We start from the raw sequence: 22,417 nt of genomic DNA on the forward strand, positions 1-22,417 counted from the left end.
AGTTTACTGTGTACAATGTAATGATCTGATATATGTATATACTGCAAAATGATTACTACAGTCAGGTAAGTTAACACATCCATCACATAGTTACATTTTGTGTGTGTGTGTGTTGTGTGAGAACTTTTAAAATCTACTCTCTGATCATCTTTCAAATATATAAAGAAAACAGGATTGCTAACTATAATCACCATGCTGTATATTACACACCCAGAACTTAATCACCTTGTAACTGGAAGGTCCCAAGGTTTTTGATACAGGATTAACTAGTAGTCCTAGAAGTACTAGTAGTAGAATTGAGCACTTAGTTTGTGTCAGGCATGGTTCTAAGCACTTTACATTTAATCCTCCCAATACCAGAAAAGTCATCATCTTTTATAAATGAGAAAACTTACGTGATTAGCTACTTAATTTGCTGAATATCCTGCATAAAGTAGCCCAGCTGAGTAGGGATTCATGCTTTTCACCACAACGGGTAAGGACAAGTCTTTGTGACAAAAGATGCCTCCAACTGAAGCAAAATGGTAAATTTACAGTGACTCAAATAACAAAGACAAGACAAGACGTCTGGAGATTGGTGGTCAGCTGGTTTGGGGTTGGTTCAGAAGCTCACATTGTTAGAGCCTGGATGCCTTCCTACTTTTCACTAAGTTTCCAACCAGCTGCCCTCATGGTGATAAGAAGGCTGCAGCAGCTCCAGGGAGCTTCCACTGGCAACAACAGCAGGAAAGAACTAAGCCCCCAACCATCCAGCCCCTTTTTTAAACAGTAAGGAACATCTGTCCCAGAGCCAGCCATGCCCCTAACAGACCCACTAGCCAATCACTGTCAAAGGACTGGCTTATACTAATTTTAGTTAACCAGAAAGGACCTCGGGCTCGGCGATTTGGTGCAGAAGCCGGTGCGGCTCTGCGGTGGGGTACGGGTGCCGGCCGAGCCTGAGCACGCTCCAGCCTGGCCAGGTCCCTCGGCTCCCTGAGATGAGGGCAGTGCAGCTCCGCACAGCACTGGGTCGGGGGTGCGATGGCCACGGTTTGGGGACTGCTCACAGAGGGAATCCCACCCCACGACGGCGCGGACAGCAAGGCCTCGGTTTCCCCTTCCGCACAGCCCAAAGGCCCCGGCAGCTCAGGCCTGCTGCCTCAGAGAAGCGGGTGCTCCCGGGGCCTCCAGACGAGAAGCTACCGTACAACGAGCAAACTCGGCAGGAGGCCACTGCGCGGTATCGCAGCAACCGGGGGCCCACTCCCACCCGGAAGTTGAAGCTGCATCCCCGGGACTACATCTCCCAGAGACGCCAGAGCTTCTCCCATGCTGATAAGGCCCGCTGCGCCTTCTATCAGCCAACCAGACACAGGAAGACGGCCGCAGACTGGGCTCGGAGACCAATCACAAGAAAGGAGGCGGGCGCTCCTCCAGCCGGTCCAGGGTCTGTAGTCGAATCGTGACGAAACCCTAAGAGTAGGTTCTTTGGAGCCCCACGGCCGACTCAGTGATCGGAGAAGTGACGTTCAGCCCTCTTCCCGAATCAATGACCTGAGGCAAACGTCCCCTCGTCTCCTCAAGGCTCTGGCCTCCGCTACTCCGGCCTGTCGCCTGGGCCCGCCGGGTCTCAAGGGTTCCTTGCGGCGCCCCGCCCCCAGCCCCTCATTGGCTCCCTCGGGGCACGTGGGCGGAGAGGGCGTGGTCGGGGCGGCAGCGGCACCTTGCAGCCTGTGGGCATGAGAGGCTGGGCGGCCTCGGGCCTGGGCCCGCATGGACCCCCTGGCGCTGGGCCGGTGGCGACGGCGGAGGCCAGAGGAGCTGCAGGTTCCGGGGGACGCGGTGAGTCCCCCGGGGCCTGGGCCTTAGGAACGGGAAGGCGGTGGCTCTCGGCGGGCCCCCACTGGGCCTCGCGTCTTCTGGCGCCCTGCCTGGGAGGCGGCCCGGCCGGAGCGGGGCACGCGCACCTGCTGAGGCGGAGGGTAGTGGGCGGGGCCGCCCCTCAGACCGCGCCTGCGCAGAGATGCGAACCCGGGCGCTCAGGAGCACTGGAGACGTAGGGTCCCTCAGATGTGCGCGGGGCTCCCTGCAGGGTCTCGATGTCTAGGTCAGGGGGGTGTCCTGCGTTCTGCACGCCGCTGTTCCTAAGTCACGCCTCCACGTGCAGGCGCTGGACTGGGTGTGGTATGGGTGCCAGGTGAGTAGACACGCCAGTCCTTTGCTGTGAGAGAGCAGGGTAAGAGGTGATCAGTAAGGGGGGCCAGGGCCTAATCAAGCTGGGGTGGGAGGGTAATCGGGTCTCTGTGAGGCTTGAAGGGGAAACAGTGTGGGTAGGAAGCGCGTAGGCTTTTAGGGAACTGAAAGAAGTCCTGTGGGACTGGAGCAGGAGTGCAGGGCCTCTGAGCTGCGCTCTTGTCTAACACCTCTGCCTGCGAATTGCTGTTTCTCACTTCATCTCGTTTATTTCCTTCTAAGAGCAGCAAGGATCGGCCACCATACCGTGCTTCTTAATTGTTTGTCTGCTTCTTCTGGACCTACGGGCTCCATATGCACGGGGTGTGCCTTCTGAGTTAATGCAGGCAACGTTTTTCTCAAATGTTTTGCACAGCATAGCAGGAGTGACGAGCTTTCTACTCTGCAGCATGTTTCCTCACCACCCACTGCCTGACCACGAGCCAGTATCACTATGTTCTGTCACAGTGGCGCCCCACTCCCTTGTGCCATATTACAGGGCATAGGTTAAGCTTCTGTAACAGAGGGACTTCAAACCACATTGGCTCAAACCGGATGGAAGTTCGATTCTCCCGTACATTACAGTATGGAGGTGAGCCCAGGGCCGTGGAACACAGAGCCGCTAAATATAAGTATGGGACTGGTGGTACCCAGATCAAAGACATCCAAGGACTCAGTTACCTTTTGTCCATGGCTTCACCACTCCCTGGGTGTTGTCCTCCAGACAGTGGGAAGTAAATAGTAGAATGACACGATCATACTGACATTTAAAGAGCTAACTCTTTCCACAGAGCAGCTTTGTGGGAAATGAAAGGGATAGTGGTCAGAGGGGAGGCCAGGAATAAATAGATCGTGGGAGGCGACAGAGGTTCAGACAGAGGGGAGTGAGATGGTGACAGTACACAGACTTGGCTGTATATTTTGGAGGAAGAACTGTCAGGTCTTGCTGGTGGAGTGGATGTGGAAGGAAATATAAAGGGAGGAGTCCAGGTGACTCCCAGGGTTGTGACTTGAGCACCCAGATATGCAGTGGTGCTGTCATTGAGGAAAGATTGACGTGTGACTGCAGGAGAAAATGAGGAATTCCTGTTAGGCCACACTGAGTTGTGTGTCTTAGAGACATTTAGCAGAGATGTGGCAGATACTGCCAGTCCTTGAGCGGCTACCATGTGGGTTATCAGTTTCACAACAATCCGTTATTATACCCGTATTACCAATGAGGAAACTCAGGTACAGAGAGGTTAATCAACTGGCCTAAGGATGCACAGCTAGCAAGTGGTGGCAGTAGGTCTTAAACCCCACTGTCTGCCTCCAGAGCCTGTGTTCTTAACCACTGGGCTATACAGCTTCCCATGGGGGGCTTGTGGACCTAAAACATGAGACTTCAAAACGAAGTCCTAAATTGGCCATCAAATGATGAAAAGTGTGATGTCATGGGCTGTCAGGGGTGGGGAGCCGGAGGTCACTATTGATCAGATAGAACAGGAAGGGCTTAATGGAAGAGACCTTGAGTGATCTTTCAGACTGGAATTGCTGAAATTAAACGCCCAGGTTGAGGCTACAACACTTCCTGATTGTGACCAAAGAAGGATGAGGTGGTATCTTATTGCTGTGGTGTGTATTGCCTCCTAATTTGATAAAGTTCTTGTTTATGTTGTATTGTGTCCTAGTCTTTGATCTAATAATCCAGATTGAGTTCAATTAAGTAGCCAAGCTCTTGTCCCAAGTTTTCCGTTCTCTCTCACACACACACCCCCCCTTCAGAATTTGGTCACTCAGGAAGTGCAGCTCCTTTCCTACCTCTGTGGCAGCCTAGTGGCCCTACACCCTGTGCGTTAAAACCAGCCGTGGAGTTAGGAGCTACAGCCACCAGGACCCATCTCTGGAATGAGTGAGAGTCATGAACCAGAGTCAGGTGCCTCTCCTGTAATCTTGTTAGTGTCCTGATCATGGTAAGGTTGGCTAATGTGGTAACACGTGTAGCAGTTAAATATCAGTAGTGATTATCGTTTCCGTCGGGTAGCCGTTTTTTGAGCATCTATTGTGTATCAGGAACTGTTCTAGGCTCTGGAAGAAGAGACGTGAGGTCCTTGCCTAGGTTGACCCCGTGACTCGGGGCATCCAGTGCCCGGCTCCTTTCAGTCCCTGCCCACCACACTCACCTTTCCTTTAAGAATAGAAGTTTCTGCCTAGAACAGCTGAAGATTCATGTCTACTCAGCCTTTCATCTCCCTGAAGACTCTCCTTCCATAAAAGCTCTGTAAAGAGCAAGTTCTCTAGGCAGAGCATACCTGGGCTCACGTTGAATTGATATTTTTTTCTGGTTTAATCTGAGGTGATCCAAGATCCCCTTTCCCAGCTTTTGGTTCCTAGGGATAAGTGGCCATTTCCTGTGTTGTAATTTCTTTCCATTCTTTGTCAATGTCCTTTAGAAATAAAATAGAAGGATACATTAATTGATTGGCTATTGCAGGGTTTTTTGCCTATAATTTTTCTTTCTTTTTATTTATTTATTTATTTATTTATTTATTTTGTGGTACACGGGCCTCTCGCCGCCGCGGCCTCTCCCGTTGCAGAGCACAGGCTCCGGACGCGCAGGCTCAGCGGCATGGCTCACTGGCCCAGCCGCTCCGCGGCATGTGGGACCCTCCCGGACCGGGGCACGAACCCGTGTCCCCTGCATCGCAGGCGGACTCCCAACCACTGCGCCACCAGGGAAGCCCTATTTATTTTTTAACAACATTATTGGGGTATAACAAACTACAAGTACTTAAAGTGTACAATTTGGCTTTTTGGCTATTATAAATAATGCTTTTATGAACATGTTCAAGTTTTTGTATAGACATATATTTTTATTTCTCTTGGGTATATACCTAGTGGTGGAATTTCTGGGTCATATGGTAACTCTCTAACCATTTGAGGAACTGCTAAATTGTTTTCCAAAGTGGCTGCCACATTTTACATTCCCACCGGCAGTGTATGAGGGTTTCAGTTTCTCTGCATCATCACCAACACTTAGTCTGCTTTCTAAATTGTAAATTGTAACCATTCTAAGTGGATATGAAGTAATACCTCTTTGTAGTTTTGATTTGCATTTTCTTGATAACTAATGATGTTGAGCATCTTTTCATGTGTTTCTTTGGCTATTTGTATATCTTCTTTGGAGAAATGTCTGTCAGATCCTTTGCGCATTTTTAAATTGGGTTGTTGTCTTTTTATTATTAAGTTGTAATAGTTCTTTGTATATTTTAATACCAGTCCCTTATTGGATACATGATTTTCAAAATTATTCTATTTCATACCCCAGTATTTTTCCTAAAAGTCATAGTTTTAGCTTTTACATTTAGATCTACATTCCATTTCAAGTTAATTTTTATATATGGTGTGAGGTAAGGTTCCAACTTCATTCATTTGCGTGTAGGTATTAAGCTGTCCAAGCACCATTTGTTGAAAAGACTATTCTTTCCCCCCATTTAGTTGTCTTGGCACCTTTGCTGAAAACCAACCCACTGCAAAGGTGAGGGTTTTTTCCTGGATTCTCAGTTCTGTTCCATTGATCAGTATGTCTGTCCTTATATCAGTACCATACTGTCTTGATTACTGTAGCTTTATAGTAAGTTTTGAAACCTGGAAGTGAGAGTCCCCCAACTTTGTTCTTTTTCAACATCGTTTTTGCTATTCTGGGTTCCTTGAATTTCCATAGGAATTTTAGGATCAACTTGTCAATTTCTGCAAAGAAGTCAGCTGGAATTCTGAATTGAATCTATAGATTAATTTGAGGAATATTATCTCTTAATATCTTAACAATATTAAGTCTCTGATCTATGTACATGTGATGTCTTTCTAAGTTTCACTGATTTTTCTCTGTTGCTTTTCTATTTACTTTGTCAGTAATTCTCACTCTCATCTTCTTTATTTCCCTTTTTCTTCTCATGTTGGGTTCACTGGTTCTTTTGTTTCTTGTGACTGAAGGTGGATTCTGAGGTCACTAGGTGGAGGCCTTTCATGTTTTCTAACGTAGGCACTGACCGCTATACATTTCTTCTTTAGTGAATGTAATGTTTTGTTTTTTATTTTTTCAGTTCAAGATGCTTTATAATTTTCCAGTTGATTTTTTCTTGGATGCATTTGTTATTTAGAAGTGTGTTATTTAGTTTCCAGATATTTGGGGATTTTCTAGAGATCTTTGTTACTGCTTTCTAGTTTAATTCCACTGTGGTCCAAGAACATACTTGGTGTGACTTGAATCCTTTGAAGTTTACTGACACTTTTTTCTTTTTCTAAAATTTAATTTAATTTATTTTTAAAATTTTATTGTAGTAAGAATGCTTAACATGAGATCTGTCCTCTTAACAAATCATAGGTGTACAATCAGTTATTGTTGACTGTAGGTACGGTGTTGTACAGCGGGTCTCTGCTGATGAATAACTCTCCATTTCCTCCTCTCCACAGCCCCTGGAGTTAGCATTCCAGTCTTCGTTTTGTGAATTTGACTATTTTAGATACCTCGTATAAATGGAATCATGCAGTACTCGTCTTTCATTATCTTGCATATTTTGCTTAGCATAATGTCCTCGATGCCCCTCCATGTTGTTGCATATTGTGAAATTTCCTATTTTTTAAGGGCTGAATGGTATTCATTGTTTGAATATACCACATTTTCTCTATCCATTCATTTGAAATGGACATTTAGGTTGTTTCTACATCTTGGCCATTGTGCATAGTGCTGCAGTGAACATGGACATGCTAAATGTCTCTTTGAGATGTTGATTTCAATTCTTTTTGATAAATGTCCAGAAGTAGGGTTGCCAGATCATATGGTATTTTTAATTTTTTTGAGGAACCTCCATACTGTTTTTCCTATGAGATGATTTCTTTTATGACTCAAAATATGGTTAGTCTTGGAAAATGTGTATTCTGCTGTTGAGTGAAGTGTTCTATAAGTGTCAGTTAAGTCAGGTTGGTTGATAGTTTGGTGTATATCTTCTGTATCCTTAACAATTTTTTTCATGTCCTATAATATTTTTAATGTTGTAATGGTTTTTGTGAGATGGTATTGAAACCTCTGAATATAATTGTAGATTTGTCTTTTCTCCTTGCAAACAACTTGCAAAAACTCCTTGCAAAAACTTCTATAAGTTTTTGTTTCATGTACTGTGAAACTCTTATGTGCATATACATTTATGAGTTGTATGTCGTCTTGATTAAATGACTCCTCTGTCATTATGAAATCACCTTTTATATCCCTGGTAACATTCTCCATTCTGAAATCTATTTTGTCTGATATTAGTATAGCCACCTTAGCTTTCTTTGGATTAGTGTCAGCATTGTATATCTTATTTCACCTTTTTACTTTTAATCTATTTGTATCTTTGTATTAAAGTGAGTTTCTTGTAGACAGTCTATAATTGGGGTTTTTTTTGTTACTCAGTCTGATAATCTCTGCCTTTTCATTAGAGTATTTAGTCTATTTACTTTTAATGTGACTGTTAATATAATTAAAGTCTATCATATTGCTTTTTGTTTGTTTTATTTACTTCTTTTTGGTTTAGTAAGATATTTTTTATGATTTCATGTTATTTCCTTCATTGACTTAACTGTAACTTTGTTTTTTGCTTTATGATTTAGAATATGCATCTTCAAATTGTACAGTCTGTCATCAGGTGGTACCATACCACTGTACATGTAAGAACCTTACAATATACACTTCCATCCCTCTCCTCTCTGCTTTTCTGCTCTTGTCCTACAGTTTACCTTGATATATGCTGCAAACCATACTATATTATTACTATTTCTGCTTAAACAGTCAGTCATCTTTTAAAGAAGTTTCAGTAACAAGAGCAAAAACTTACTGTTTGCCCACAGAGTTACCATTTCCAGTGCACTTCATTCTTTTGTGTAGATTCGTAGATTCGTATTTCCATCTGGTTTTATATTTTGGTTTTCTTCCTGAAGGAATTCCTTTAACATTTCTTATAGGACAAACCTACTGGTGATAAAAATTTTGACCTTTTGTATGTCTTTACTTCACCCTCGTTTTTGAAAGATATTTCTACGACATACAGAATTCTAAGTTGGTAGTTTTTTCTTTCAGTACTTTAAAGATGTTGCTGCGCTGTCTTCCTAATTGGTTTGTTTCTAATGAGAAATTTGCCGTCATCCCATCTCAGTTCCTCAGAATGTAATATCTTTGGTCTCTGTGTCCTTTTAGTTTTCTCTTTATCAGTGGCTTCGAGCAATTTGCCCATGGTGTTCTTTGGTATAATTGTCTCCATGTTTTTGTGTGTTTGGTGTTACTGAAATTCTTGGATCTGTGGGTTTATAGTTTTCCTCAAACTTGGGACATTTTCAGCCATTATATCTTCAAATATTTTTTTCTGTTTCCCCTCTCTTCTCTCCTACTGAAACTCCAGTTACACATCATTTAAGCTTCTTGAGGTCATACCACTGATGCTCTGTTCTTTTTTAAAAATCTGTTTTTTTTATTTTCAGGTAGTTTCTATTGCTGTGCCTTCAAGTCCACTAACCTTTTCTTCAGTGTCTAATCTGCTGTTGATTATATCCGTTACTTTTTTTTTTTAATCTCAGACATTGTAGATTTCAACTTATAACGTTTGATTGGGATTTAAAATATCTTGCATATCTCTGCGTAGCATTCCAGACACATAGAATACAGTCAAAATGACTTCCTAAATGTCCTTCTCTGCTAATTCTTACACCTGTGTCAGTTTGGGGCCAGCTTTGGTAGGTTGTTCTCTTCACTGTGCATCATATTTTTCTGCTGCTTTGCTGCTCAGATATTGTGAATTTTACCATATGGGGTGCTGGATATTTTTAGATTCCTATAAGCATGCTTGAACTTTGTTCTGGGTCACAGATAAGTTACTTGGAAAAAGTTTGAGCCTTTGGATCATGCTTTTAAGATTTGTTAGGTGAGACCAGAATAGGGCTTGGTCTAGGGCTAATAAGTCCCCACTCCTGAAGCAAGATCTGTGTAGTCTGCCCTCTGCGTCATGAGTCATGAGGTTTTCCAGGTTTGGCGGCAGGGTCAGACAGTATTCCCAGCCAGTCTGAGCACCAGGCACTGCTCCTAATCCTTCCGGGTGGCCCTTCTCCTGCCCTTGGGTACTTCCTTTACACGTGTATGCTGACCAGCACTCAGCTGTATGTGTGTGCATCATCCTGTTTCTCGCTCTAGGCCACTGTCTTTTCTCCAGGGCTCTGTCCTGTGAGCCCCCAACATGCTCAGGAATGTGCTATGAACTCAGGGAGTCCCCCAGGCTCTGCCTCGGTTCCCCTTGCCATGCCGCAGCCTGGAAACTCAAGGCAGTGAGGGAGGGCAGGTATAGGGCTCAGCCCGTTTGTGTCCCTCTCTCAGGGGTCACTGTTCTTTGTTACTTGTTGGTCAGTGTCTTGAAATCTGTTGTTTCATTTATTTTGTCCATTTTTGGTTGTTTCGTGCAGGAGGGTGAATCTGGCCCCTGTTGCTCCATCTTGGCCTGAAGAGCTACTTGCATTATTGATTCAAAGCTTATAGAAAGAAGTTGCGACACACACACACACACTCAGTAAAGTTAAGTTTGAGGCACTCCTTAAACAGTGCAAGAATGTCAATTGTGAATGCTTTCTATCTGTTTTGACTTAGAATATTTAGAAGTTTGTGTAGGTTGTGCACTGCAGCAGCGAAGTCACTGCTAGCTAAAACCGCTAACAATGTGAATGTTTTCTGCACAGCATTTAGCTTGTCAGCCCTGGTGTGACTTTATTTAGCTGTGCTGTGTGGGCTCTTCTGCAGGTTGAAGGTGTTCAGGTGCACATGCTGTTGGCAGACATGTTTTTCCTTGTGGGCACCACACCTGTACACAGGTCATGTCTTCAGTCCAGGGATGAGCAGGCTTGAGCTTGGGGAGAGGGCAGGTAATTGTGAGCTGCAATCTGGAATGTTTTGGATGCAGCTGTTGAAATTCAGATGTGAGTAAATTGTAAAATTCCAGTCTGCCGTTTTCACCAATTCTTGGTATTATGAATAGCTGCCCCTAAATTAGAGGGCCGAGGGTATTTTATATCCACTCTTTTCTGGATAACTTTTAGATCTGCCTTTGTTAACACTTGAAAAGTTATCCAGTAAAGCTAGTAGTCCTTGTAGGCAAAACCACTTAGACATATTGATGGCTTTAACTCCATCCAGGTTGTCCTATGGGGTTGAACTTACAAAGTGAGAAAATTCAGAGTTAAATTTGCTTGTTTCGTCCTGTAGGATGTAGGTTTTATTGGCTCATCTGCTGAATTGAGATCCCCACTGTGAAAATCTAATGAACAGGGACTTCCCTGGTGGCGCAGTGGTTAAGAATCTGCCTGCCAATGCAGGGGACACGGGTTTGAGCCCTGGTCCAGGAACATCCCACATGCCACGGAGCAACTAAGCCCGTGCGCCACAACTACTAAGCCTGTGCTCTAGAGCCCACGAACCACAACTACTGAGCCCACGTACCACAACTACTGAATCCCATGTGCCTAGAGCCCATGCTCTGCAACAAGGAAAGCCACTGCAATGAGAAGCCCTTGCACTGTAGCGAAGAATAGACCCCGCTCACCGCAACTAGAGAAAGCCCACGTGCAGCAACGAAGGCCCAACCCAGCCAAAAATAAATTAAAAAGCAAAACTAAACAAAAAACCTAATGTATAGTAGCTGATGATGCGGACCCCTGACAGAGCCCTTTTGTTTTGCCTTTCTGTGGCCACTCTTCATTCTAAGTAATTGTAACCCACTCTTCAAGAAACAAGTTATTTATTTCTCTCACCTGTCTTTTAGTTTAGAAATCATCTGTTGAGCTACTTCGTATTGTCTGGTCTACTCAGTTTAATTGTATTCAGCCATTCTTCCATCTTGAAAAAGGAAATTTATCAATCATAATTCACCTTCAGTTATAACTCTAATACAAATACTCATACTGCCAGCTACACATAGCCTCAGTCATTTCTAGTTTTCAGCAGATTTCTTTGTACATGACACAGAAAAGTCAAAATGAGGTTAGGTCAGTCAGGAGGTAGTTTTCCACGGTTTGGGCCCTTGTAGGTGTCTGTTGTGTTCAGCAGTGGCCCATGGAAGACCACGACCTGGCGTCTGCTTCTCTAATTACCAGGTGCCCAGAGCCAAGCGAGGCACCCAGTAGGTGTTCAGCACCTACTTCGTGACTGCTTAACGTGGAAGAGCATGTGTGTATGTGTGTTTAACTGAAAAGAAGTGAAGGGAGGATTACATTGATGCATAAAATTGTTGATATTTTCTAAGTTTCATTTATTTAGGGGAAATTATATATCAGCTGAGTGCAGTGTTCCCCTTCAGGACCATGCCCATGGCCCATGACTTCTCGGATTTCCCTTTTGCGCTTATCATCAAGACCACGTTGATTAGGGTTTTTAAAATATTAAGTGTACAATGAAGTGATTTTTCGTCACTTTAGTTGTGCAACCATCACCACCCAGTTTTAGACTGCTTCACCTCAGAAAGAACTCTTGTGCCCGTTTGCAATGACTCCTGTTCCCACCCCCAGTTCCAGTCAAGTGCTGATCTACTTTCTGTTTCTCTAGATTTGCCTTTTCTGGACACTTCATGTAAACAGAATCATACAGTGTGTGGTTTTGCAGCTGACTTCTTTCACTCTCATAATGTTTTTTGAGGTTCATCCATGATGAAGCATATATTAGTGTATTGTTTTTTGATTGCTAAATAATATTCCATTGTATAGATAGCCCACATTTTGTTTATTCATCAGCGGATGGACATTGGGGCTGTTTTTCCTTTTTGGCTATTATGCATAGTGCTGAGAACTCACAAGGGTCACATAGAGATCATTGTGTGGACATAACTTTTCATTGCTGCTAGATAGATGTCCCTCACCGGGATGGCTGGTTCCAATGGTAAATTGATGTTTAACTTCCTAGAAACTGCCAGACTGTTTCCCAAAGTGGCAGTATCATTTTGCACCTCCACTGGCCTCCTGTGAGTATTCTGGTTTGTCCACATCCTCACGGTGTCTGTCGTTTTGATTATAGTTATCCTCGTAGGTGTGAAGTTAGGTATTCACAGCAATATAAATTTGCATTTCCCTAACGACGAACGATGTTGAAGATCTTTTTATGTATTTATTAATCATTTATATCTTTCTTGGTGGACTGTCTATTCAGTTTTTTTGCCCATTAAAAAAATAGCTTTATTTATGTATCATTTTAAATGGGTTCCTGGACCCAGTTCCAATGTGTGTATGTGTTGGAGGAGAGGCTTGCCCACAGCAGTTCTGGGACACCAGTAGGATGTCCGAGGATTCAGCTCAATCCTGACACTAACTACCCAGGGACAGTATCAGACCTCACAGGTAAAGGGCTCAGTCCCCCAAGGCTGCCCTGCACTTCAGATGCCCGTTGAAAGCTCAGGTTGTTACCAACTGGCTATAAATCAGAGGGTCCCACGACCCCCTCCTTAGATTCAATTAACTTCCTAAAACAGCTCACAGAACTCAGGAAGCCCGTTTACTCACTAGATTACCAATTTATTGTAAAAGGACATTGAAGGATACGAATCAACAGCCAGATGGAGAAACACATAGGATGAGTTCCTGAACAAAGGAGGTTCTGTCTTCCTGGAGCTTGGGGCCTGGCACACTGGTTGTGGAAGCGTCTGGTTCCCCATCCTGGAAGCTCTCCGAACCCCCTCCTTCTGGGCTTTGTGGTGGCTTTGTTATATACGCATGGTTGAACACTGACTCTGTCCCCTCTCCCCTCCCCGGAAATCAGGGGGTGGGACTGAAAGTTCCATCCATCTAGTTTTCTACCTTTTTCCTCAGGCAGCAAGTGCCCCCACCCCCCAGGTGCTTGTCAAAAGTCACTTCATTAGCATAAACCTAGTTGGGGTGGAAGGGGGCTTGTTATGAATAAGGAGACACCCACTTCACCTTTATGGCTGTGAAGTGGTTTCAGGAACTGAGGACTAGAGACCACGTATTATTGACAGAGAACACTCACGTTGCTCTAATCACGTGGCAAATTCCAAGGGTTTTGGGAGCTGTGATCCAGGAACCATGGACAAAGACCACATATATCTGAAAAATATGTGTTGGTCACCGGAATGACGATATATATATTTCTTATAAATCACAGTATTGCAAATTTATATACCGTTAAGTCCACTCTGTTAAAGTGCACGGATCCGTGGTTTTAGTGTACGTACAGGGTTGTGTAGACATCATCGTAATCTAATTTCAGAACATTTTCATCACCCCAAAAGAAACCTGGTACCCACTAGCAGCTCCCCCTCCCCCAGCTCTGTCTCTTGATTTGCCTTCTCTGGCCACTTCATACACATGGAATCACACAGTGTTTGGTCCCTTGTGACTGGCTTCTTTCACTTAGCGTCATAATGTTTTTAAGGTTCATCCATATTGAAGCATATATCAGTATTTTATTCCGTCTTGTTTCTAAATAACATTGCATTGTATAGATAATACCACATTTTATTTAACCATTTCTCAGTTGATGGACATTCAGGTTGTTTGCACTTTGGGGATTTTATAAGTAATGATGCTGTGAACATTCATGACCGAGTTTTTGTGTGGACATATGTTTTCATCTCTCTTGGGTGCGTACCTAGCTGGGGAATTCTGGGTTGTCAGCTAACTCTGCACTTAACATTTTGAGGAGTCACCAAACTGCTTTGTAAAGCAGCTGCACCATTTAAATTCCCACTAGCAACAAATGAGTGTCCCATTTTCTCCACATCCTTGCCAACACTTGTTTGGATTATAACCCTTCTAAGTGGGTGGGAAGCGGTATCCCATTGTGGGTTTTTTTTTTTTTTTTTGCGGTACGCAGGCCTCTCACTGTTGTGGCCTCTCCCATTGCGGAGCACAGGCTCCGGACGCGCAGGCTCAGCGGCCATGGCCCACAGGCCCAGCCGCTCCTCAGCCTGTGGGACCTTCCCGGACTGGGGCACGAACCCATGTCCCCTGCATCGGCAGGCGGACTCTCAGTCACTGCACCACCAGGGAAGCGCCATTGTGGTTTTGATTTGCCTTTTTCTAATGACTAATGATGTTGAACATCTTTTCATGTACTTATTGACCGTATGTATATATTTGTTGGCAGAATTACTATTCAGATCCTTTGCCCGTTTAAAAAATTGTGTTGTCTTCTTGTGAGGTTGAAAGACTTCTTTATATATTCTGGAGACAAGTCCTTTAACGTGTGTATGGTGTGTAAGCAGTTTCTCCAAGAATGTGCCTTGTCTTTTCACTTTCTTAATGGTGTCTTTTGGAGCCCCAAAGTTTTCGATATTGATCAAATCCAATTTATCAATTTGTTTCTTTTACGAGTCATGCTTTTGCTGTCATATCTAAAAAAATCTTTGCCTAACCAAAGATCACAGAGATATTCTCCTATGTTCTCCTCTAAAAATTTAGTACTTTTAGTTCTGACATTTAGCTCTCCGATCCATTTTGAGTTCATCTTTGTGTGTGGTAAACGACAGGGCCCTGTGCTTCTTTGTGTGTATGGGTATAGCATTACACCAGCGCCATTCCTTACAAAGACGCTTCTTTCTCTGTTGAATTGTCTCGGCACTCTTGTCAAAAGTTAGTTGACCGTAAATGGAAGGGTTTATTCTGGACTCTCAATTCCATTCCATTGATCTGTTATATGTATCCCTGTGCCATTACCACACTATCTTGATTACTATAGCTTTATATTAAGTTTTGAAATATTTTTCCTACATTATTGTAAAGTTTTTAGTGTTGCTTTAGTGTATGTTTCAGTCTTGTCTCCCCAGTTAGAATGAATGCACACTGAGCCCCAGCTCTGCCATCTCAAATCACCAGGCAAGTTACCTGAGGTTTGTGGACTTCATAGAAATAAAATTCCCTATCCTTCCTACGTCGCAGAATTTTTGTTTGTTATTGAAATAACAAATGCACGGACTTCCCTGGTGGCGCAGTGGTTAAGAATCCGCCTGCCAATGCAGATAGAACCCTTCCCGACCAGGGTTCTATCCCACTTGCCGCGGAGCAACTAAGCCCGTGCGCCACAACTGCTGAAGCCCATGCGCCTAGAGCCCGTGCTCCGCAACAAGAGAAGCCACAGCAGTGAGAAGCCCGCGCACCACAAAGAAAACCCTTGCCGCAACTAGAGAAAACCCACACGCAGCAACGAAGACCCAAATGCAGCCAAAAAACCCCAAAAAACCAGAAAGAACACATGCAGAAACACTCCAAGCTGTAGTTTTTTATCATTGCAGGGACGGTTACTAGGCTCCACCTGTGGTGAGTAGATTTTTACAATTTAGGGTTATAGTGTCCTTGGTAAACCATGCAAGCAGAATTAATCCTCAGCCTAGAGTGTGCATTTGTCTTTTAATTGGAAGTAAAGAGTGATTTTTCTTCACTCTCCTCCGCTACCTTCCTCTAGGGAACCAGCTCTCACTCCTGCCCGAGGCTTAACCTCGTTCATCTCCTCATCGGGAGGTGATGCATTCTCTTTGCTGAGCTAAACTTGGTCCAGGGCGTGGATGCAAGCCCGTGCCCGGTAAGGTGAGGAGTCTTCTGGAAAGGGCAGCTGAGGGAAGCGCAGCATCTCAATATTACGGTCCACGTGGCTGAAGTCCTGGGATGCCCTGACAACATGGGGTTGAGAGTAGGGACCCTAGCTTCTGGTGTTTTCTGTAGTTTGCTCTGTGCCGCAGAAAGCAACCCCTCCCCAAGAGCACAAGGTCGTTTCCAAGTGTCACTGAGGGGGAATCTCTGCTTGATGGAAACACACTTTCTTTCTCAACGACAGTCTGTAGGCCTTATTAATCCTGTTCATAAGCACTAAGGGTTCTGTATCAGAGCTGATGGACGTCTGCATCCTATTCCAGAAAAAGTAAACTTTCTTTACTACGATAGAGTTAAAAGTAACCTATAAAAAACTCACTCAGCAGATTTTCTGATAACTAGAACCCCGTTAACCAGCATCACACGTTTATAATACAAATGATCTTTTGAATAATCTCCATTAGTCAATAAAAATCCTTAAAATACCTTTGAAATGAGAGCTGAGATTATTGTGTGTGTGTGTGTAGAGAATTACCTGTAATTGCATTACCAACTTCTAATGATTTACACTGGCGTTCTAACTTACATATGCTTGACATAGATTAGCATACGTATTATATATGCTTAACTTAAGGTTTTTAAGAGCGTGCCGCTTTGTTGCTGTGCTGACTGAAGAGGATACACGCTGTGTTTCTGTCAGGGTTCAGGAAGTTGGCGTCTTTATCCTCCACATCCTTCTCGAGCACAGAGTCGAGAAATGGGTTTCCAGAGGTGGCCGCATGTGTGGGTTCAGTCCAGGTCAGAGCTGGCCCTCGACAGAGCCGGGCTGGACGGGGCTCTGTGTGCTCCCTGTTGCTGGCTCACCCATGTGTGCCCGGGCGCATCAGGAGAACAGCCCCCGTCTGGTTTCTACTAGCCAGGGCTGTGCACTCCGTTTCTGCCAGCTTGTGAAACCTTTACCCCACCTCCCGTTCACCCCACTCACCAAGCTCGCCGGGGCCCCATCACTTCCGGTAAAGGAAAGAGTCCCGGCAGCAAAGGCACGACCTGCCTTCTCAATGGAGGGGAGCTTGTCTTTCCCAGACAGGCCAGCTGTGTGTCCCATCATTGTGGGAACATGATACATCTTTTATGTTTTAATTTATGCATCTTATCAAGTGTCTTCTCTTACTCAACCATGTTCCTGTTTCAACTCCTCTCTGGCGAGGTTGCTGTTCGGTAGATCTTCAATTATTAAGTAATGGGGTCTTTGTGTATACTCAGGATTTTAATTTTGTTTATACAGAGCAAGAGTCTTTTATTTGGGTGGTAAATCTTCATCTGCCTTTATGAAGGCTGACAGAGCCTCTCTAGTAGGGAGTGGAAGAGAGCAAGCCATGCAGCACAAGCATCCCGGAGTTAAATGCCTCTGCATCCTTCGTCTTCCTCTGGTCCAGGCCAATCCACGATAACCGGAATATTTCCCAAGTAAATGATACGGATCAGTATCGTATGCGGCCAGCTTTCAACAATCCACAGTAAATGGCAGAAAACATGAATAATTTAATCCACTCAGCTGGCTGAGGGCCACCAAGCAGGTGATCCCCACATTCCCTAGAGGAGCACAGCCCTCGCTGAGCACCCCAGTGTCAGTGTAGCTCCCCTCTCCCCTGCCCCGGGATTTGGGGACCCAGCCGCGGCCACCTGAGCGCCGCGAGGAGTGTCATCTTGTCACCGGCTGTGGTCCCAGGTCTGCTGACCTTACTGTGCCAGAAGTTATTAGACGCCAGAGAGGAAGAGTTTCGAGTGTAGCTCCAGCGTGTGTAGACTCCATCCAGAAAGTATGGCTTGCGGCCGCAGTCGCCCACCCACGCCCTTTGCTTTCCTTCTTGGCAAGTGGTGTTGGGAAGGAGCGAGGGAGACAGTAATACCGCAGTTATACCAGCCTGTGACGCTACTGACGGGAAAGTCGCAGCCTGTGTGTAACATGGCACGGGCGCGTTTAGTATCTCCACTTCGTCCCTTTGCCCCGATGTTTTTTCCGCCGTCCCGCGCAGCACGCGGTGCCCTGGTTGCCTGACCAGGGATGGAACCCGCGCCCCTGCAGTGCAAGCGCGGCATCTTAACAACCGGACCGCCAGGGAAGCCCTGCCCAGATTATTGGAGCTTGACAGTAAACCCCTTTTACACGTCATGCCTCTTTTTAAAGTGTAAAGACTGAGCAGATCCTGAGTAACCGGAGATCTAGGTCCTTGGTCTTTCCTTCTTCAACACTTCGGTCGACTCAGGTGGGACACAGAAGGCGGCGTCATTTCCAATCACGAAGGCAATCTGCATGATTACGGCAGTATTTGGCAGTACTTTGATACACTAGAAAACAACATGGAAATCAAATTACACTTAACAAGGGGACGTAGCAGAGCCTGCAGTTGAATTTAAAGAACAAGGACAGTCAGTGGGCACCAGCAACGGGACGGTGCTTCCTGTGGAGGAGACGCGGAGCTGGGGGCGCTGGCCTCACGTGGACCCAATGCCGTGGTCGCCAGGACCGCTCGGCTGGCAGGGGTTTCTTCCCCGCAGGCTCAGGGCCGAGCTGGGGAGGTGGGGACGCGGCTCTCCTCTGTGGCTGGCGACAGGGCATTGCAAGTGTTTTGCATGGTGCGTTTTAAGAGGGATCTTGACGATTTAGGAACTCCAGGGCAGCGTGTCTAGGATGGGAAGACTGTGGAAAACCTCAGATACGGGATAGTGAAAGGCAGTAGGAAAGTTTGGCTGGAGAGAATAGCCTCAAAAGTACCTGAGAGCTGTCTTCACACATCGGAAAGGATTTTTATCTTACACACCTGTCACTGTTTACTTTATGTTGCTCAAGAGGGAAAAATTGGAATTAGCGGGCTGTGGGGAGGCAATCTGGCTGCATCCGTATTTCTAGAAGTGTGGCATACATGCCACAGTGGGTGCGAGAGACTTTCTTACCTTCATTTTTAAAATTTTATTTCCGGATCGTTTTAGACTTACAGAAATGTTGGGGAAAAAAACCAAAAACCCAAATATAGAGAATTCATGAACACCCTTCACCTAAACAGCGTACGTAATTGTAGTGCAGTTAGCAAACCATGAAGTTCACATTGGTGCAGGACGATTAACCAAACTACAGACCTTATTCAAGTTTCACCTGTTTTCCCACTAACATCCTTTTTCTGTTCCTGGATCTAATCCAGGACCCCACATTGCACTTAGTCCTGGTGTTTGCTTAGACTTTTCCAGTCTATGAGGCTTCCTCAGTCTTTCCTGACCTTGGCACTTTTTTTTTTTTTTAGTAAATTTATTTATTTTTGGCTGTGTTGGGTCTTCGTTGCTGCGTGCGGCCTTTCTCTAGTTGCAGCAAGTGGGGCTACTCTTCCTTGTGGTGCATGGGCTTCTCATTGCAGTGGCTTCTCTTGTTGTGGGACACGGGCTCTAGGCGCATGGGCTTCAGTAGTTGTGGTACGCGGACTCAGTAGTTGTGGCACGCGGGCTCAGTAGTTGTGGCTTGCAGGCTCTAGAGCTCAGCCTCAGTAGTTGTGGTGCATGGGCTTAGTTGCACCACAGCATGTGGGATCTTCCCGGACCAGGGCTTGAACCCATGTCCCCTGCATTGGCAGGCGGATTCTTAACCACTGCGCCACCAGGGAAGTCCCGACCTTGGCACTTTTAAGGAGCAGTGGTCAGTTATTTTGCAGAAGAACGTCACTCAATTTTGGTTGTTCAGCATTTTCTGTCATGAGGTTGAGGCCGTGCATTTTCGGGCACGAATGTCACAGAGGTGATGTTACACTTTCTTAGCGCATCCCATTGGGGGTCCATGATGTCAGGATGTCTCATTACTGGTGATATTAACCTTCATTCTATCTCTGGATGAAGGTGGTTTCATCCCCTGTAAAGTTACTGGTTTTCTCTTCATAATTAATACATACCTTGGGGGAGATACTTTGAGACTGTGCCATATCCTACTTCTCCTTAAACCTTTGCCTACTGATTTAGCATCTATTAGTAAATCTTGCCTGAAATTTTTTTTACTGTGGTATATACTTAATGATGATTTTGTCTTTCCCTCATTCATTTTATACTTATTAATTAGAATTCATCTGCAGGGAAGAGCTATTCTTTCTCCCCCAATTATTCAATTATTTTTGTTTTGGTTAGCCTCACAGGTATTTATTCTGTGGATTACAATCCACTGCTATTGTTATTTATTTTATTGCTTGAGCTGTTTCAGCTTTGGCCGTTAGGAACTCCTTCAGGTTGGTGCTATTTTTTTTTTTTTGATGTGCCCTTGTCCTTTAAAAAAAAGCACAACTCTTTCTTATTTTGGGTGCCAGAAAATGTTTAAGGCTCAGCTTATATTTTCCTCGCTCCATCCCTGAATCAGCCACTTTCCACGGAGCCCAGATTCCTTTAATGGGAGAATGATATTTAGAAACCAGTATCTAGGGGCTTAGGTGTAGTCTTGCTGGTAGGGTGCCATTGTTCTCAGCAGACATAGCTAGGAAATGTATATATTATATACATATTTATAATGTGTACATTATAAAATACATATTTTATATATGTGGGTAAATGTATATGTATTTGTATTTACATATGTATACACACATCTATGTATATTTCTGTATCTCTATCTGGATATGTATTAAAAACTGTGCATTCATACTAATAATTCCATTGCTAATCCAGCACCCCTGGGTTCATTGTAGCCTTCTCCCTTTCTTTATTTGTAATTTTTCTTCATTAATAGAAAGCTGGCTCTCATTATTGACAGTATATTTACCTATTTATTCAATCCTAGTATGCCAATAAAGCTTCAAAACTGGTAACCCTGCGAGAAACAGATTTCCTAACTAGAGTCAGTAATTGCATACAGCCTCTTTACTTTTAAAGAGGTACTTTTAAAGAGGTGGCCTCTTCTCTTTTCTCTTTATCCTTGATGTTCTGCAGTTACATTGTGATATGTCTGGATATGGGTTCTTCTTCTGTCAATCCTGTGTGGCGTTTGGTTGGATTTTCAAATCTAATTCATTTCATGCCTTGGTTCTGAAAAATTCTGTCTTTAGTTCAAATATTGCCTCACTATCATTTATTTATTTTAACACTCCAAATCTGGAGGATGTATGAGTGTTGGATCTTCTCAGTCTACCTTCCTTCTCCTTTACTGGTTTTCATAGTTTTTTGTGTCTCTGACTCTGCGCTGCGGTCCAGGTAATTTTTTTGGTTCTCTCTCATAGTTGATTAGTGATTTTTCATCAGTGACTCACTGTTTAGTGATCTACTGAGTTTTTCCGTAACTACTTTTCATTTCCATAATTTCTAATGGGCTCTGTCATTAGCCATTTAAGTTTCTAGTCAGAATAGTATTTTCCAGGCTTACTCAGGATGGTTCTGTCCTTCAGTGGCTATGTTACTCTTTTGTAATACAGTTCTGTTTGTTTGTTATTGTTTGTGTTCCATTTGGGTACCCTCTCCCTGACATGCTTTTTGATTTAAATTTCAAACTTATTGTTTGGGCACATGAAATGTTACTATGGTTCTAAGACTCAGAACTACCCAAGAACAAGCTCAGCAGGGCGGGGCTCCCGCCTCATCCCTGGTGCCAGCCCCCTTCTGGCCAGCCCCTTCCCACCCACTGTCTTCAGCTTCTGATATATCCTCCCAGTATTTCTCTTGCACAGATGAGCAGAGAGGTGTATAATGTCTTATATCCCCTTCTTTCTTACATGCAGGATAGCAGATCATAGATATTCTTTTGCAGTTTGTCTTTTTACTTCACGGTATATCATGGAAATCACTGCAAGCCGGGGACCCTCCTCCTTTTTACCGCTGCATGGCACTCCACTGCCTGGAGAGTACCATGTTTGTCCGACCACTCTCCATCTAGGTTGTTTCCAATACCTTGCGCTTTAACCAGTGCTGCCATGAATAACCCTGTGCAGTTTTTACTTTTCACACGCTTGTTGCTGTGCCTGGAGGGTAGATTCCTAGAGGTGTAGTTTCTGGGTTAAAAAGTGAGCTTTGTTGCATACCGCCAAATTTCCCTGCAGAGTGCACTCCCATCGGCAGCCAAATTTCCCTGCAGAGTGCACTCCCATCAGCAGCGTGCCTGTTTCCTACAGCCTCACCAACAGAGGCCGCATCACACTTGAAAAATTTTGCCAGCCTGATAGATGACAGTGGTATCTTGATATTGTCTTAATTTTCACTTCTGTAAATATAAGTGAGTTTGAGCCTTTCCTGTGTTTGGAGGCCATTTTTATAACTTTGTCTGTTCATGTCTTTTTTTCCTATTTTTCTCTTGGGTTTCTGGTTCTTTGTCCCTCAATTTTTATGAGAGTTTCATGTATTAGGGTTATTAGCTCTTCTCTTGTGGTGTATGCTGCAAATACTTCCCTCCAACTTGTAGTTATCTCTTTACTTTGTTTAGGGTTTGGTTTTGTTTTGCCCTGCAGACATCTTTATTTTTAAATAGTCAAATTTATCCATTTTTGTTTTGTTGCTCTGGATTTTGAGTCATAGTTAGAAGGTGTTTCCCTACACCAAGGTTCAAGAAGCATCTATTCGCATTTTCTTCTAGGAATTATAGTTTCTTTTCTCTTTTACATTTAGCTCC

The 22,417-nt window shown here is 44.3% G+C and overlaps 1 protein-coding gene across 1 annotated transcript in view; it reads left to right on the forward strand.

Moving 5' to 3' along the window:
• The first annotated feature begins 1,689 nt into the window (after nt 1–1,689).
• Nucleotides 1,690–22,417, forward strand: part of LOC307175117 (uncharacterized protein C10orf143) — a 39,067-nt gene continuing 18,339 nt past the window's right edge. The window contains exon 1 of the mRNA XM_079899993.1: nt 1,690–1,824. Within this exon, the coding sequence (XP_079756119.1) occupies nt 1,756–1,824 (69 nt within the window). The 5' untranslated portion in view covers nt 1,690–1,755. The remainder of the gene's footprint in view (nt 1,825–22,417) is intronic.

Source organism: Stenella coeruleoalba, assembly GCF_951394435.1.
Source record: "Stenella coeruleoalba genome assembly, chromosome: 16".
Lineage (NCBI taxonomy): Eukaryota > Metazoa > Chordata > Mammalia > Artiodactyla > Delphinidae > Stenella > Stenella coeruleoalba.